The 16,894-nt window shown below is 38.8% G+C and overlaps 2 protein-coding genes across 2 annotated transcripts in view; one reads left to right on the forward strand and one right to left on the reverse strand.

Moving 5' to 3' along the window:
• Positions 1–85: 85 nt before the first annotated feature.
• On the reverse strand, positions 86–8,802 carry ORMDL2 (ORMDL sphingolipid biosynthesis regulator 2). The gene is made up of 4 exons (XM_072408502.1): positions 8,674–8,802; positions 6,030–6,204; positions 5,512–5,663; positions 86–4,158 (listed from the first exon to the last, which is right to left on the reverse strand). Exons 1-4 carry the CDS (start codon positions 8,769–8,771, stop codon positions 4,023–4,025), a joined length of 561 nt encoding a protein of 186 aa, XP_072264603.1. The 5' UTR covers positions 8,772–8,802; the 3' UTR covers positions 86–4,022.
• Positions 8,803–9,037: 235 nt separating this feature from the next.
• SARNP (SAP domain containing ribonucleoprotein) overlaps positions 9,038–16,894 on the forward strand; it is a 36,118-nt gene continuing 28,261 nt past the window's right edge. The window contains exons 1-4 of the mRNA XM_072398771.1: positions 9,038–9,241; positions 14,715–14,814; positions 15,835–15,881; positions 16,764–16,828. Of these exons, the coding sequence (XP_072254872.1) occupies positions 9,209–9,241; positions 14,715–14,814; positions 15,835–15,881; positions 16,764–16,828 (245 nt within the window). The 5' untranslated portion in view covers positions 9,038–9,208. The remainder of the gene's footprint in view (positions 9,242–14,714; positions 14,815–15,834; positions 15,882–16,763; positions 16,829–16,894) is intronic.

Here is a 16,894-nt window from a genome sequence, read left to right on the forward strand (position 1 = left end):
TGCTGGGGTCTGCAGCTTGTGGAAAGAGGCTGAAAAGGCCTCTGGTAGTTATGTATGCAATGCTATGAATGAAAAATAAATCAAGTAAGTTGTTCATGTCACATTTATTGGTTTACATTGCCAGAACATTACACCTGAAATATACATTTTATATACACACACTTACAGATTGGGCTTCATCACTGCAAAACACAAGGCTTTGGTCTTTGTAATATAAACTTTTTTTTTTTAATTCTGTATATAGTTTGTGATTTCAGCAATGTCTTCAGGCAGGGCTGTTCTTGTCACCCTGTGTGTATTATATTGTAAGCCACTGACCTGAACAAACACACCACTAGTTCAGTCTAAACTCCATTCTGTAACCTTGCTGCAAGAGTGTAACTGAGCAGTAAAGTTATAGGTAGAATGACCATGTTAGTGCCTATACCTTCTAAACCCAGTCTTTGTTCCAGGACTAGACCTGTTGGATCCTGAATTGCACCTTTATCCAGCATCCGTTAACTGTAGTAGTGTGTACAGCACAGTGCTCAACACAGAATGTTGATTTAATTTATAAATCTAAAATGTGTCAAAAATATTGGCATAGTCATAGTCTCCCCCTTATTACCAACTTTGCATATCATCTTACACTAGACAGTTCCAGAAGTCTAAGGGTATATAGACACTAACGATTCAGTGACTGCGTCTATACATAGGTTGCCCAAAACCTCTGATACTTGCTTTGCAAGCAGCACAAGAACCCAATGTTTCTGTGTATGAGATAAATCTCAAGACTAATGACTGGTTATCTCTTGACCAAGGAAGTAACGCTGCCAGCCGACACTCGGGATTGAGGCAGAAATGGCAAAGCTGTTGCCTTTACATAGCTGTTGAGATTTTGTAGTTTTCTTCACTTTCTATGCTCAGATATTCTCTCTTTTACCTACCCTCTATTATAATTCCAGGTGTGCATGCATTTCCAAAAGTATAGGAGCAGGTAAAGTCATAAAAAATATCTTTACAGATTACTGCACAGGGTAATGGATTCTGCTGTGATTTCTTAGAGCAACATGTTGCTGTCATAATGTTTACAGCAATGGAATGTAAAAAGGAACAAAGCCAGTCCTAGGGCAAAACTGATGTTACAATGCCTAGCTGTAAGCGTATTTTAGTCTTAGCCATATAACAGCCAGTTAGGACATTCCAGGGCTTTTCAGGCCAGCAATATTTTAACTGTAAATCCAAAAAAACTGTTACTAATTGTTGGATCAATACTGGTAATTTTCTAATAAAACAGAACCAAGGGCATGAAACTACTTGCATAAAATACTAATGTGACTGTAGGATCTGCACATTCATTTTTTCTAGCCATTGGAAGGTTTGTATATGAACAGTAATTTTGTTTCTGGTCATCCCATATTTGCAAGAGCCAATTGCTTACTGCCTAACTTCAGGATTTAAGAATAAATAAACCTTAGGACACCCCCTGAACTGTAAATATTAAATGTTTAGGTCTAGGTGATACATAAACAGCAAGTTTACACTGTAATGGAGGATTCTGGGTGTCCACCCATAACCCAGAGAAGCTGCACTGGCCATCAAGAGATATGAGGTAAGTACAGGTAGTTTCCCCCCAAACTAAATGAGCATTCAACTCTTGTGGTGAAGTTTTTTTTAATTCTAGAGTTCAGCTTTAAATATTGACTTTCTGCATTTATTTTATTTTTATGTAAGGCAAGGTGTCAATGGATAGGGGAATAGAGAGTTGACATACGACTTGGTAGCCAAGAAACCACTTAATGTGGAAAACAAATACAAGAAAGAATTTTCTTTTTAGCAAGTCACTGCTTCCAAAATTCTGAGATAAGCCACCGATTCTAAATAAAAAAGGCATGTTACAAGGTTTCCTAGCTTTGGAAGCATTATTATCCTATAATGACATAGGTTAGATTGAGGGTTTATGTAGCCTTAGAGAAACATAAAAAGGATCTGCATGCTGAAAATGATTAGAGCAAACATAAAAACAATAATAATTATAATTAGGTTTTGTTTATGGTAATGTTACCATAAAAAATATAAAGCAAACCACAGAATAAAATTTAAGGACTGCTTATTAAATCTGTGCCCCCTCCCCCTATAAAAATCATCTGATTTCTCTTTATGTGAAAAATGTTCCTCCCACCTTCGGCATTGCCTGGCCACTTCCATTTTCTTAAGAAACAGAGTACCCTGAATCTCATAATGGGACACTATAGTCCAGTGCAAAAGTATTGTCTCAAGATTTGGGATGCTCTATATTATTTTGGATTGCCGGAAGTAGTGTGATGTCACCGTGACCTAGCATTACAAGGTAGGTATATAATTATCCTGTACAGGAACATTTTTTAAATTACTTGTGCAGTTGGAAAGGGGGCCCTGACCTGAGAAATGGACCTCACTTGTTAGAGCAAGGTAGACTTTAATGCCGGACAGGGGAGCTGGAGATTATCACATACACAGCTCTTTGCTTATTTCCATGCTGTGCTTTGCTTATAGATGGTAAAGAAAGTATGTGGCAACAATAATATAGATTTTTGGCAGATTATTAGTAGGAAACATACATTCCTTGGTTAATTTAAATAAAGACTCGCTGCGCCCAATCGATGTCACTCTGTTACTTGTGAGATACTAAGTATATATGGGTAGGATAGAAAACTAACAAAAATAAATGGACTATCGTTTACAAGAAAAGAGTATCTGGAAAGAGCAGTGATGAACGGGTAATTACATGGGTGTCCTTGCTTTGGAACTTTTCTGAATTCCTGTGAGGCACAGGCTCAGGTTTTAGCCTGACCAGTTCTGTAGTCATCTAATGAAGAGCCCATTAAAAAGGAGTCTGCAAGATTCCTCAAGCAGATGGTACATGCTCAAAATAATGGTCACAACCAGGCAAATATTAGAATCATGTCTGCTTAAAAAAAAATAAATTCTGTGTAGTTTATGGGTAAAATTTAGTCTGTCCCACTACATATTTTTATATTATGACCTATTTTAAATTTGAATAAAAAAATCAATGGGGTGCATCACTTAAACTTAATTTAAATAAATCAGATTTATGATATTCTCACACATTACACTGCTTGAGATTTTTTTATTCAAATTTAAAATAGGTCATAATATAAAAATATGTAGTGGGACAGACTAAATTATACCCATAAACTACACAGAAAAATAAAATAAAAGCATCTTATTGCACACCCTCATGTCCTCTATGCGGGGAGCACTCAGCTGCCAGCATGACAAAAGTAGCCAGGCAACTGCTAGAAAACTCACAAAGATAAAACAGGAGAAATGGAGCAATGTATGGTGCTAGGAGGAATAACAGAAATTACAGTGACATTTTGACTTTGGAACTACTAAGTCTGGGAATACCCTGCTTAGATTTATAAGAGAAGAAAAGCTATGCCCAGAACACCAGATAAACAGCAAACCCTTCAGTTTCAACAGCAAACCGGTATGCAACAGCTTATTAAAAAAAAAAAGGGACCCTGGACAGGTTCTCCCTTTATACATTCAGGAATTTAATTTCACCATTGCCTGGATTGTACATAAAATGATGCTGTAGAATTCACTTCAGAATCAAGATAAGCTAAAAATAAAACTATTTTACAGCTTTCTTTATAACCCTGTCAGCACAGCTGGTGATTATCACTGTACATTCTTCATCTGTCAGTAAAAACAACATGTCTGATTGAATGAAACCAATTATATGATTTTTAAAGCAAAATGGCATTGTCCAAAATATATTGTCTACAACAGGGGCTTTGATAGGCCACATCAAATGATCGGTTATCCATCTGCCCATAATAATTGAGACCACCATTAAAAAAAAAAAAAAAAAAAAAAAAAAAAAAAGATAACTGCATAAAAGAAGGGACCCTGTTTGCACACAAGGTAACAGCCAGTTATCTTCAGCACAAGAATAAATATCAACTTTCCCAGCAAACTCTGCAGGGCAGGCTACGTCTTATCTGACGGGCGGACATCTGGATACAAAGTCCTCTTCAGTATTTGTTTATCCCAAATATCCTGACACCGTGGAATTGTGGAAGTTTTGGAAGGAGGACGCTGATCAACGACAAAGTGTTGATAAGGAAATGGACTGGATCATATTTGGTGTAAAAGCTTGCAAGGAGATATCTGAAAGAGAACAGAGGAGGTGAATGGGCCATTTCTGCGGTATGAACTGCAGAGGTTATACCTCATGTGCCTATTTTTAATATTGTTCTATATAATGTGTAAACATTGTACCGTGTATATCCCCCCCCCAAATTAGATTGGGGGTCAGCACTAATCTCTGGATTATTATATTTGCCCTTAGTAGGATAACGTCTAGGGGCCCCTTTACACCTAGAAGATGTAGTAATGCTTGTGTTATAACACAGCACAGGCACTACAGCAGGAACGTTGTACATGGAGAAAACCTGTGACAAAAAGCCTTATTTATTTCTCCTTATGGTGTCCTATATATTAAGAATGCATGAAGGTCAACAAGCCCTTATAAAAAAGTATTTTGTTTTTTTATTTCCCAAATCACAACTCAGTACAGGCAATTAAGCAGATGGATGATTCCCCTGCCCACCATGAAGTGGGGAAAATGTTCTACCTTCACCAACAGTCTATGTATCACTGGCAGAGGTATACAGCAGTTTATATACACAACCTGACATAACTGGTATCCTGTCTATTCCGTGTTTTGGCTCTGCTATGTTTATTGCTTAGGTGATGTTTTGCCTACAGATTTTATACAGTAACTGAAGCTGGGAACTACAGCATAGATAAAACTTTATTCAGTAATATGTTGTAATTATACCCAATGCTGACACGTTAAACTAGTAAGTCATTTTTCATACACAAGAACTGTATTCTGATCATCCCAGCCCTGGTGTTTCCAGAACAAGAACTCTTTTGCTAGTCAAATAGACTAAAGTGATAAATGCTAATCTAATATTTTATGGTTTTATCCAGAGATTGCTAGAACCAATTTGGGAGCTTTAGACTGGAGTTAACATCAAGAGGATCCATAAAACACAACCATTACTGGATCAAATGAGCAGCATGGTTGGCTCGATGGTTAGCACTCTGGCTTATGCAACCCCAGGTTCGTATTCTAGCCAGGACACTAACTGCATGGTGTTTACAGGTTCTCCCAGTATTTGCGCGGGTTTCCTTCGGGTACTCCGGTTTCCGATGACATTCCAAAAAAACATGCAGTTAGGTTAATCGGCTTTCCGCCAAAAATTGTCCATAGACTACGTTAATGACATATGACTGCGGTAGGGACATTAGATTGTAAGCCCCTTTGAGGGACGGCTAGTGACATGACTATGGACTTTGTAAAGCACTGCTTAATATGTCAGTGCTACAGTGTTACAAGCTATAGTTTATGTGTCAGAAGGGGTTCTGTATGTGTTTGGCTTATAAAACCTTCTTCCTGGCCTGCTCATTTTGTTCCTGTTTGTCTGCACCAACAAGGTAAAATAGAATACTTACAAAACTATTGGGGTTATGGTGAGGAACTTGCGAGAAGATGTAAACTGGATTCCATAGTCCATTTGCTCCCAGTGAGTGAGAAGTCGTGCCTTACCCTGGTCAGGGGTTTCAAAAGGAGTCCCTTTCACCGTGTGCAGAAACAGGTACATGACCTGAGAGGAAAATACACCAGAAAAGATTACCACAATTATACCTGTGCCAATCAATGTGGACACGGGCAAAACATGGACAAATAGTCAATTAGAACTTTACTAAGTAACAGAAAAATTCCTCAACACTGAGCATAGGAAACCCAGCTGAAATGCTTTTTGTCCTTTATGCCTTTTTATATTGCTTGCAAGGAGCTCAGCTTGTCAAAAACACCCAGCACTGCCAAACTCAGACTGATAATAAGTATATATTTTTAAAGGATTTAAAATACTTTGCCCAAAAAAGGACAATAGCAATCTGACACAAGTTTTATTTCCTAAAATAAAATAATCTGTATAAAAATGCTATGTCTGAATGAAATAACTTACAAGATTGTGAATGACATTAGTCAGGGTCCAGACAACAGGAACACTGAAGAATGGAAAGCTTAGGAGAATTATGTGAAGGAAACCCACTAGAATAATGTAGGCCAGCCATATTCCTCGACTGTTCAACACCCGTGTGTTGGGGTTCACTTCACTATGAGCCACCCCAACATTCATTCTGAAAGACAAAAGGGTTATTTTAAGTTGGTATAGCACATAGAAACATGGTCAATGTGTAGTGGTTATATAATACGCCCAGCTGCACCGCCTGTAATTATTACTTTGATATAGTCATGCAGCATTTACAGTAATAAGTATGCTGTTTTTTGATTTTTGCAATAAGATACAGCAAGAGTTAAAAAACCCTGTGCAGGCAGAATGATGGAGAGTCTCATATACCATGCAGCAGCCAAGGATTTTCTGGGTATGACAGCTCTGTTGATTGGTGCAGTGTGCAGGCGATAGATTTCAGACTGATGGGGACCAGGGCTGCTGCATTGTGTAGGACCAGTAGTCTGACTCTTCCAGTCCGTAGGAGGGTATAAGGTGCACACTTCCTATGCTATACAGGTAGTCGCCGGGTTACATACGACATAGTGACTGTAGGTTTGTTCTAAAGTTCAATTTGTATGCAAGTTAGACTGGTACCTTATTTTCTTAAATGCAATTAGAACAGATGTTTGTCTCAACATATTATTAGGCAGTGAGAAGTCAGTTACTGTAAAAAATCCTCACTGTGAGTTAATCACAAACAAAGCAAAAAAAAAATCCTTATGGAACATAGATTTTAATTTCTGGAGCAAGCTGTGCTTTGATATGCAAAAAGAAACAACTGCAGAGTTTGTCTTGGTCATTAACCTCCTGGGTGGTTCATTTCTGTCCGGATATATATGTCCAAAATCAGTACATTGTCTTTCATGAAAATTTATTTATAGTATAATATAATACTATGAGTATAATAAAGTTTGAAACACAAAATCATGTCAAAATAATAAATTTAAAAAAATAAATGTAATAACAAATTTAATATTAAACTTTGACATGATTTTGTTTTTCAAAGTTTATTGTACTCATACTATTATATTATACTGTAAAATAACTTTTCAAGAAAGACACTGTACTGCTTTTAGACAAATAAATTCAGTGTATTGCATTCAATACAGTTATTTTGTATTGAATGCAATACAGAATAATTTGAAATTCCTGCCGCACCCCTAGCGGTGGCTGTACACGCCGACGTCACCAGGAACTTTTGGTGCACTCGCCGGTGGACAGATCGTGTAAGAGGACGCGGCCAGAGGATGGCAGGACACTGAAGGACGCCAATGGGACCAGGTCAGTGTTTGTTTTTTACCTACCCCGAGTATGACTCTGGGTTACCGCTTTCAGCAGGTTTCTTTTACCCTGAGTCACACTTGGGATTAAAGAGTTACAAGAGGCTGCAGAAAGAGCTCAGTCCTTAAGATCACCAACAACCTCAGGTGTGGTTAGCAAAAGATTTCCTTAGCAAGTCGTGCAAACTGCCCCCTCCAAGGCTCTGTCCCGCACAGGAGCCAGCAGGGAAGCCCGGATCGTATCTAGGAAGCGTCTGTATGTCGGATGTCCTTAATGCAGGGTCTACCTGTATAACGTCCTAACAGACATAGAACAACTCTCCTGCCTGGCATATAACTTCTCATCTCTGCTCGGTGCTGGTAGCTTCCTTGCATTGATATATCATTAATATTATTCTTATTATTATTAAACAGGGTTTATACAGTGCCAACATACTATGCAGCGCTGAACAAATAAAGGTTGCAAATGACAGATACAGACAGTGACACAGGAGGAGGACTGATAAGAAGGCCGCCAGCATAGCATAATAAAACTACGTTGTAAAATAAAGACTTTTTATAGCTGTAAAGTTCTTTTTTTACTGTAATACATCACCAGACTGCAGCCCTTCCTATATGTGTAGCATACAATATCTCTTTCCAGGGCACCAAATGTAGCCTGTGTTTCTATTGAAAAGATGGCTGTAGAACACAACAAGGATTTCAGTGGCACAGGACCTACTGAACTAGGATTATTAATATTATTATTAAACAGGATATATATAGCACCAACATATTACACAGCACTGTACAATAAATAGGGGTTGCAAATGACAGACAGATACAGACAGTGACACAGGAGGAGAGGACCCTGACCTGAAGAGCTTACAATCTTAGAGGTGGGGAAACAGAACCCATTATGAAGGGGGATAGGGAATGGTCACAGAGTCTTTCGACCTATAAAGGCCAAAGTTTATTTTTTTTACTGAAAGTTACACTTTGCTTCTTCCTCCTATCAGCCCCCCTTCTATTATTTTAGCATTCACTAAACCCCATTGATTGGTAGCCCTGCCAGGTCTAATACTGATATAGAGCTGACACTCTCCAGGCATTTCATGTCTGCCTGGGATTCAGCTCCCAGGAGGCCTCACTATGCAGGCACTGCGCCTTCAGCTCATGTGGGTGGATTGTTGCAGGAAGTTGCCATTTTGAACTCTGAGTACTGGCAATAAATGTAAGTTCCCTGTACAGAATCAGCAGCTTTAATATAAAGGAGATTCCACTCTGCATTGCACCGACCACACCCCCCTAGACCCCCCACCAGCACCATTTACCTGTAGCTAGGGCCTCCGCCTGTCACCGGTCTCCAGGAAACACCGCCACTTCCGCTACTAGAAGTATAGGGCGGAGAACAAGTTACGTCATTCCACATGCAAGATGGCGCCCAGCCTAGCTTATTCTAATTACAAAGAAGCCTCTGACCATAACAAAGATGGAGAGAACAGTATTACGTAATTTTCCTGCGCAGACCTCAAGGCGATTCTGATTCGCTTACATGCTTCGAAGTCCCTTCTCCCTGGTTGGCTCACTCTCATTACCGTACAACGTGGCCAACCAATGAAAATCATTTCCTGGTCAGGTGACGCCGTTCGTAAGAATTATTGTGTATTTGTAGAAGAAATTTAGTTTTAGCCAGCCGTTAAGCCAAGTATATGGGAGTATGTGACTGAACTCTTAGATTTTATTGCAGTTTTAGGAAAGAAAAACGTAGTATAAACTCCCGCGCTTTGTTGTGGACGTGACGTCACGTGTGCGACGGGCCAATAGCTTTGCTTGTTGGGAGTGTGGCTACAGACGAGAGTGAGAAACATGGCGGAAACTGTGGATATTCACAAGCTAAAGGTATGGCGGAGCCTACAGAAACATATTTAATGGCTGAATTAGTACCTCCGAATTGTTGGTGTGTCTGGGGGCGGTGTGCGGCTAGTCTGCTCTTCTGAGCCACAAAGTAGTTATTCGGAGCAGCAGCGTGCTATATGTGACTACCCATGTCATATTGTGCGGCCTGGGGAGTCAGGGCTTTCGTGTCATTGTTGTAGCGTACATACAATAGACAACTGGGCAGCTGGGAAGAGTTGGGAGCTCTGGTGCTGGAGTGGTGATGTCAGCCATGGCCTAGCTGAATATTTCACTTCCTACACCAGGGGTTTCAAACTCTGGCCCGCAACGTCCTTTTCTTTTGGCCCCCAAAGGAATCCTAAATATCAATTGCAGCTGGCCTGTGGCTACAACTAACTACAATTCCTGGTGTCACTTGTGCTGTAGACCAGTGGCCTCTCTGCCTATGCGTGGCCCCGCATTGGACTGTTTTATAGATGCAAGGAATTGTAGTAGCGGTGCTATTTGAGTTTCAGGTTTGGCCCATGACTTTGTCTATGTTTTTAATTTTGGCCAACAGCCAGTTCTGGAAATTAGCAGTGTTGTTGACCAGAAGAGTGGTGATGTTACTCACACAGTCATGTGACAGTCCTTAGGCCTATGAACTACCTGTCAGAAAGTCACATGCTCATCCTAAAAGAAGGATTGCATGTCTTTGACTGAGTTAGGTGAGTTATTAATAATAATAAATAGGATTTGTATAGCGCCAACATATTACACTGTACGTTAAATAGGGGCAGCAAATGGCAGACAAATACAGACAGTGATACAGCAGGGAAGGACCCTTCCCAGAAGTGCTTACAATCTAGGAGGTGGGGGAATTAACACACAATAGGAGGGGAGATAGGGTTGGGGGTGGCTTTCAGGGACTATTACCTGTCCCTTTATAGACAGGATGCTAGTGTCTCTTTAAAAAACATTTTAAACACAAAACCTCTAAATTTGGTCATTGTGACCTTTGTCATGTTCCATTGTAACAATGTCAGAATTTCTTGGGCTCAAGTTGTAGAAGAAAAGTTTGGGAAGCATGAGACATCATTTTCACACATGGATTGGCCACCACAGATTTAGCCCATTCAGAAACTTCGTGATGTGCTGGAGAAGACTTTACTTGCAGTCCAACTCTCCCATCAATACATATTTTTAAAAAATGTGACTATGGCTGGACATAAATGTTGACATTGCATTAGCCTATCAAAACAGCATCAAAATCGCATATTTTTAGACCAGTTTGGCCAATGGACCAAATAAACCTACCATTCTTTAGGCCTGGTGGCTTCATTGGTTTCTTTTTTTTGGTTTAGTATTCAGCGCATACTGAAAATATCTAGTGATGTCTTCTCACTTTTTGTGAGCTGACTTGAAAGAATGAAACATCATACCACAAGTTATTATGACAAAGGCTAAACAAAACCTTACATCAGGGGGTCGGCAAAGTTTTATGCCGGACCCGCCCTAATGGCTCCACCCACCACCAGGGAACGCCCCCTGAAGTGAAATCCCTCTCCTCCATATGCATTGCAGAGGTGAAGTATTTCCCTTCAGGGAGCTTTCCCTACTTACCGCGGAGGCTGAAGTATCAACGCCGGCCGCGGTAAATAGGGGTGCCACTGCAAGGGGGCGGGTCCGGTAGTTCCTAACGCCCCCTGGCTGATCCGCTGGCAACCCGCGGCCCTGGAGCCGTGGGTTGCCGGCCGACATTAGGCTGGATCAGCTAGGGGGCGTTAGACCTGTGCGAACTACCGACTAGGCCGTATCTGGCCTAACGGCCTGAGTTTGCATACCCCTGCCCTACATAATAGATCAGGGAACATGGCTGACCAGGTCAGGTATCTCATCTAGTTCATGTGTTGACTGCTGTATTGGCATGTTGATCCAGGCTAAACATTTAGGTGGGCACATATGTTTGTTTTTTTACAAAAAAATATTTTTAATAAATAGGTCCAGATGCTTTTCTCTCTATTGCTGCAGTTGCAAGCAGTTTACAGGTATGGTACTGCCCCTATCCTAGCAGAGAGTAGGATTATTGGGATCCCTCTGCCCTTATGATACACATTTCATTGTAACATGAGAACTGTAATCTTGTTACTAACTATATCAATAGAACATGAGCAGTTGTCTCTCCGCTTGCTTCTAAATGTGTCCTAGATGTTTTTGACAGCTGCCTCTGTTAAAAGGTGAATGTTGAAATGATGACCGTGGTATAAAATTACATGTATTGATTTATATAAACTAAATAAATCTAGGAAAGACACAATTAACCCCCCCTGTTTACTTGTGCAGCTATAGACAGCAGCACTCTTTGCCCTTCTGCATTTATTGATTCAGGTCCAGCAGCATTGACTGCAGTGTTAAAGAGCATATTGTGCATTTGCCTACAGTTTTGCATTCATTTTCCTGGGCTGAAAACTGTGCTTAGCCTTTTTTTTTTTTCAGGAACCCATTCATGCATATATGTTATAACGCTTGTTACTTTCCTCACACTTCAGTGTAGTTAAGGCTGATTGGTATGTGTCAAATATAATTTTATTTTGTATTGATCTGAACTTCTGAATATTTTTTCCAGGTAGTGCTTTGAATGTTTCCTTCTTTTTTGAGCACAAAGGATTCTTAAGCAGCTGCCAATGCTCTGAAGTCTGGATATTGGCCAGATTTACAATGATAATGTTCTCAAATGGCTGTTCTTTTTCTCCTGTTGTCCGTCTGTTGTACCGGTTCACGTTTTGCCTTTTATGGAAAGAAATGCCTATTGTTTCCTTCTTTTTTTTTAATGGTAATTGTCCTGCTGTAGAACTACATATACCACAGCTTGCTTTGGTTCTTCACATACTGAATTTCAATGACTTAGGTGTAGCCATCGCTGCATTTACTTACCCGTTCAGTAGAGCACTGTTTTTCAACCTTTTTTGAGCCACGGCACACTTTTTTTACATTGAAAAAATCCTGCGGTTCACCACAAACCATAAATGTTACAAAATAAAACTCTCTAGCTTAATACAGTATATATAATGACAATATAGTTTCTCGCACTAGTTTTCTCACAGTGTGAAACCTGGGCCTGTTTAAAAGACTTGGATCAGGGGTGCCCACATTTTTTTGGCTTGCAAGCTACTTTTAAAATGACCAAGTCAAAATGATCTACCAACAATAAAAATGCTAAAACATATACACGCTTCTCCCCAGCCCCTTTTAGCTGGGTGCACCACCCGGCACTTTTAACCATCCAGCTGTTTTTGGGTGCTTATCGATGAGTTAGGTCACAATTCAGGGGTTTTCATCCGCCTACAATTTCTTCCCACCCAGCTTGAAAAATTTCTGGGTTGAGCACTGATATATTTATATTTATATACCGAGTATACTTTATATTTAAAATATATATTGTTTACCTTGCATAACAGCATAAACATGTATGGCACAATACAATTCTTTATTTTTTTAATTTAGTTCCGCTTTAAAATGATCCTTTTGCTGAATAAAGTTCACTTTAAATATTAAAAACAAATGTACATGTGCAAACTCCTGGCTCAAATAGTTTTATGTGTTATTAGCCCAATCACTCCTCTAGCTGTTCATAAGTTTAACACAAGGCTTTAAAGAAACAGACCTGAAGACCCCCACATTTATCTCAACAAAATTACACCTGTCGCATCCTGAAATTAACAAAAAATAGAAAATAGGTGAGTGACTGTAAATGCAGTATATATGTATGTATGTGTATATATATATACACACACACATATGACTATGTTGCCGAGTAACAGTTGTAAAATTCAACAATTTCAACAATACCAGTAATATTGAAAATTCCTAAATATGAAAATTAAAAACAAACAATAACACTACAAAACATGCAAACCACATATCCATGTGCAACCTTCATATAATTCATGCATATGTGATTTGCATGTGTTACAACTGTTAGTTACTCGGCAACATAATCAATTGTGTGTGTGTATATATTTATATATATATATATATATACACAGACACACACCCGCTGCATTTAAAGTCCCTTACCTTTTCTTCTTCTATCATTTGTAACACAGTACTTGCTAAAAAGCTGCTAAGCTTTAAAAAAAATAGTGCAACACGTTTTGTGTAAACTATGTCAAATTTTAGTAGGTATACTTTTGCACTCTTCATTCTTGTCTGTTAATGGAATGTAAGTCTCTATTCCATTTAGTTATATTCTGGAATGGTGCATGGATTCTTCAGTACCCAGTAACATGGTATACTCAAATATTGAGAAAAAATCGGGTAGCTTTAAAGCCTTTGTCAAATTTTTGTCAAATGACATGTAGCAGCCACTACAAATAAGGAGTGTATATTTAGATCCCCTGAAAGTTAGAATTTTAACAACCACTAGAAATCAAGATTCTGAATACAGGGAAAGAAACAAGTATATGCCTTCATTCTATAAGAATATACATAAAAAGAAGTTCTAGCTAAGGTGCAATATGACTCACCCAACAAGAGAGAGCGAGCAGCCTCTGTATTGCTTTGTCACACTACTGGTCCTATGCTACCACATGCCAGGAACTATGGTAACCCTTGCTGACATGAGTGGGCGCAACCAGAACTGAGCCAGGGCTCTGAGATCGACTCGCATAGCCATGGCGATTCACCCCTGACTTGAATAATTTTCCACAGTACACCTGAAGATCTCCCATAGCACTCTAGGCTGCCGCTGCACAATGGTTGGAAATCACTGCAGTGGAAAGATGGTTGGCACAAAGATGAGAGGACAATTTCTGCAGTCATCAGTGCTTTGTCTATGTTGTGTTGTGACTGACCTCTTTAGAATATTGCCTTATCATAGGTTCTTGGTTTACAATAAAAGACCTGGAAAAGGGAATTTTATTAATAAGTAATCTTCCTCAGTATTGGTAATGGGCTGTGGAGCTGTAGCTGGAAACAATACATTTTTTCCAACTTAAGATTCGCAAAAAATTATTTTGGCTCAACAGCCTTGGTAAGGTGTTTTCTATCCTGAGGTACAGTTTCTCATCCTAAAGTCATATTATAGACCGTGCTGTACTTCATAATCTAGATCAAGGTGTCATTGAACTCCGGGGTTTCCACAGAGGTTGCTAGGGGTTCCTTGAGCAATGAACACCTTGTGACTTAGTTTAGTTTAAATGATTTCAATGATCTTTTCTTCACCTGAGATGATATTTTCCCACTGGCTAGCAATGTAAGAGGCATTGTTCCCTATCACAACCACAATAATGTACTGTGAATGAGCTGTGCATGTAGTAATTATAGCAGTTATTTCAAGGGTCTCCCCTTCTTACAAAGGTTGACCCACACTGATCTAGATACAAAAAAATGTTCCCTTTTTTTATCCTGTTCACATTACTGTTTTTTTATATTTACAATTGTGATCTCTTGTGCTATGTTTGTGTAAATTTCTTTTTGTTATATATTTTTTTTGCAGCTGGCAGAGCTTAAACAAGAATGTTTGGCCCGAGGCCTGGACGTGAAAGGAAATAAGAGTGACCTGATCAACAGACTTCAAACTTATCTAGAGGAACATGGTTGGAAAAGCTCAACTTCAAACTATAATTGTTAACAATCACATTTTTTTTGTACATCAAACTGTAAATTTACCCCCAAAAATTGGGGTACTGGCGTTCAGTTTAAAACCAATAGTATAGCAGTAATCCACAAGTTCACTTGCAACTGGGTTCCTATTCCTTAATCTTCTATTTGTCATACTTCCATAGTAGAATATGATCCCAACCCTGCTCATGGCAACGATCAAGGTGAACTGTGCTTTACTAAGCACATTATTGGGTCATTGTGTTAAATGCTCTGCTGTGGTCATTGATAGAAGAGGGAAATGTTTCCTAATTTTTGCAGGTTCTGTACTCTCCTATTCACTAAAATGGTGAATGGCATTAAGTAAAAAGCAGTAATCCCCCGAGAGCTGTCAGACATTTTTAGCTAACTGCACTACAATACACTAAAAATGAATTGCTTTTTGACAACTAATAAATTGCAAACAACCCTATTGTACATTGCATTATCTTGTCAATAGGGTTTGGGGTTTGGTTCTAACGTATGTTATTGCTTGCAGGGAATAATTCTTTAAATCTTTAGCATAAAACTATTTTTCTATTCTATTGGCTTGAAGCTCTGTTTTATAAATGTGAATGGTAATTACGTTGAGATTACACTGAGGACTCTCTCCCCAGCCTCAATATTGTCATATGTAAGAGGGGAATGACCTGGTCCCCCATACCGAGACGTATGACATGTTAATTTGCTAATTGGAGCAGTGTGGAAGCATATTAACCTATAGTGGCTAGCAATGATATGAACATATTGCTTTGTTCTGCATAAACAACGGTCTAAATAATACATGCTTATCCTTAATGTAAGTGTTTAACTTTCCTAACTGGGTGAGGCTGGAACAAAATGTATTCAATTTACCAGAGTAGTTTTTCAAGTCACAGTTGTTTATAGAGAACTGTCAAGAAAGTAACATTCAGAAAATAATAGCTTTCATTAAAATGTGGTCCTAAAATCTAACATTTCCTTGTTTATCTAAACAGTTGAAGAAGAAGCCAATGAAGAAGATGTTCTAGGAGATGACACTGAGGTATTTCCTTTTTTCAATTAAAGTAGCAACCTTACTCAAAGTTTTGTATTCACTTACTGGGGGTTTCAAGGTAAACGTTCAAGGTTTTTAATGAAAAAAAAGGGAGCTGAAGAAATGGTCCAGCTACCAGAGCAGACTCTAAGTGCCATAGTTTTGCTCATTTACAATGACTTAATATTGGCCTACAGACTGCAATTAACCCTTCTACAGATGTGTATGACAAGGTCCCTTTACCTTTATAAGTAGAGTTGTGTGAAGTGTCTCTTGCCGATGTCATAATGTTGCGTGATCCAGAACAGGGGCGCATCAAGTAGATTCTTAGTCAAGATCCAAAGCTACTTACCCATGGCCTATTTGCTTTCGCTTGTCTCCTAAAAGCTGAACTCCTGTCAAATGACTAAATAGTTTATATAATTCATATGAAATGAATTGTTTTTTTCTCTCCTGAGACTTAAGGTCATAGTTGGAACAGCAAAGCCAGATTGACCTTTTTTCCTGATGTAGCTTTTTAATACAGTTTGGTTACTCCTAACCCCCACCCTGAGATTGGACTTTAATGGATCAATGACAAGGCCATTACTGTCTGCACATGTTTTGGTATATTTGTTGTCAACAGGGCTCCTCTTGCTTTCTCCTAGAGGCTGATAAAAAGTCAGTTTGGTGTTTATTTATTTACACTAGTTTATTTTTTATATATATTTTGTTTTATATTATATTAAATGTACATCATTGAAATATTCTTTTTATATCTACCTGAGATAGTGTGTTAAAGAATTCCTTCTGTTATCAAGACTAAAAAACTACTGTATGTATATTTACAGTTTCACGTATTGTACCAGTTTCACAATTTTTTGAAACTATAATGAGGTTTTTTTTGTCCAGGAAGAAGAGCAAAAACCTGTAGATGATCCTGCCAAAGAGGAGCCTTCTGGCACACCAGGACAAATGTAAGACCATTTTCTTTAAAGTAGCCATTGTTATTTTATAGTAAGTTTAAAGGTTGTGTAAACCCA

This window comes from Pyxicephalus adspersus, chromosome 1 (assembly GCF_032062135.1).
Source record: "Pyxicephalus adspersus chromosome 1, UCB_Pads_2.0, whole genome shotgun sequence".
NCBI lineage: Eukaryota > Metazoa > Chordata > Amphibia > Anura > Pyxicephalidae > Pyxicephalus > Pyxicephalus adspersus.

What these genes read in the sequence shown, in the direction of transcription:
- ORMDL2 (XM_072408502.1), bottom strand. Translation starts at nt 8,771, where the DNA reads ATGTGGAATGACGTAACTTGTTCTCCGCCCTATACTTCTAGTAGCGGA. An exon ending in GGCGGAGGCCCTAGCTACAG is followed by an intron (nt 6,205 to 8,673) that starts GTAAATGGTGCT and finishes TTTGTCTTTCAG; the next exon opens with AATGAATGTTGGGGTGGCTC. An exon ending in CTAATGTCATTCACAATCTT is followed by an intron (nt 5,664 to 6,029) that starts GTAAGTTATTTC and finishes TTTTCCTCTCAG; the next exon opens with GTCATGTACCTGTTTCTGCA.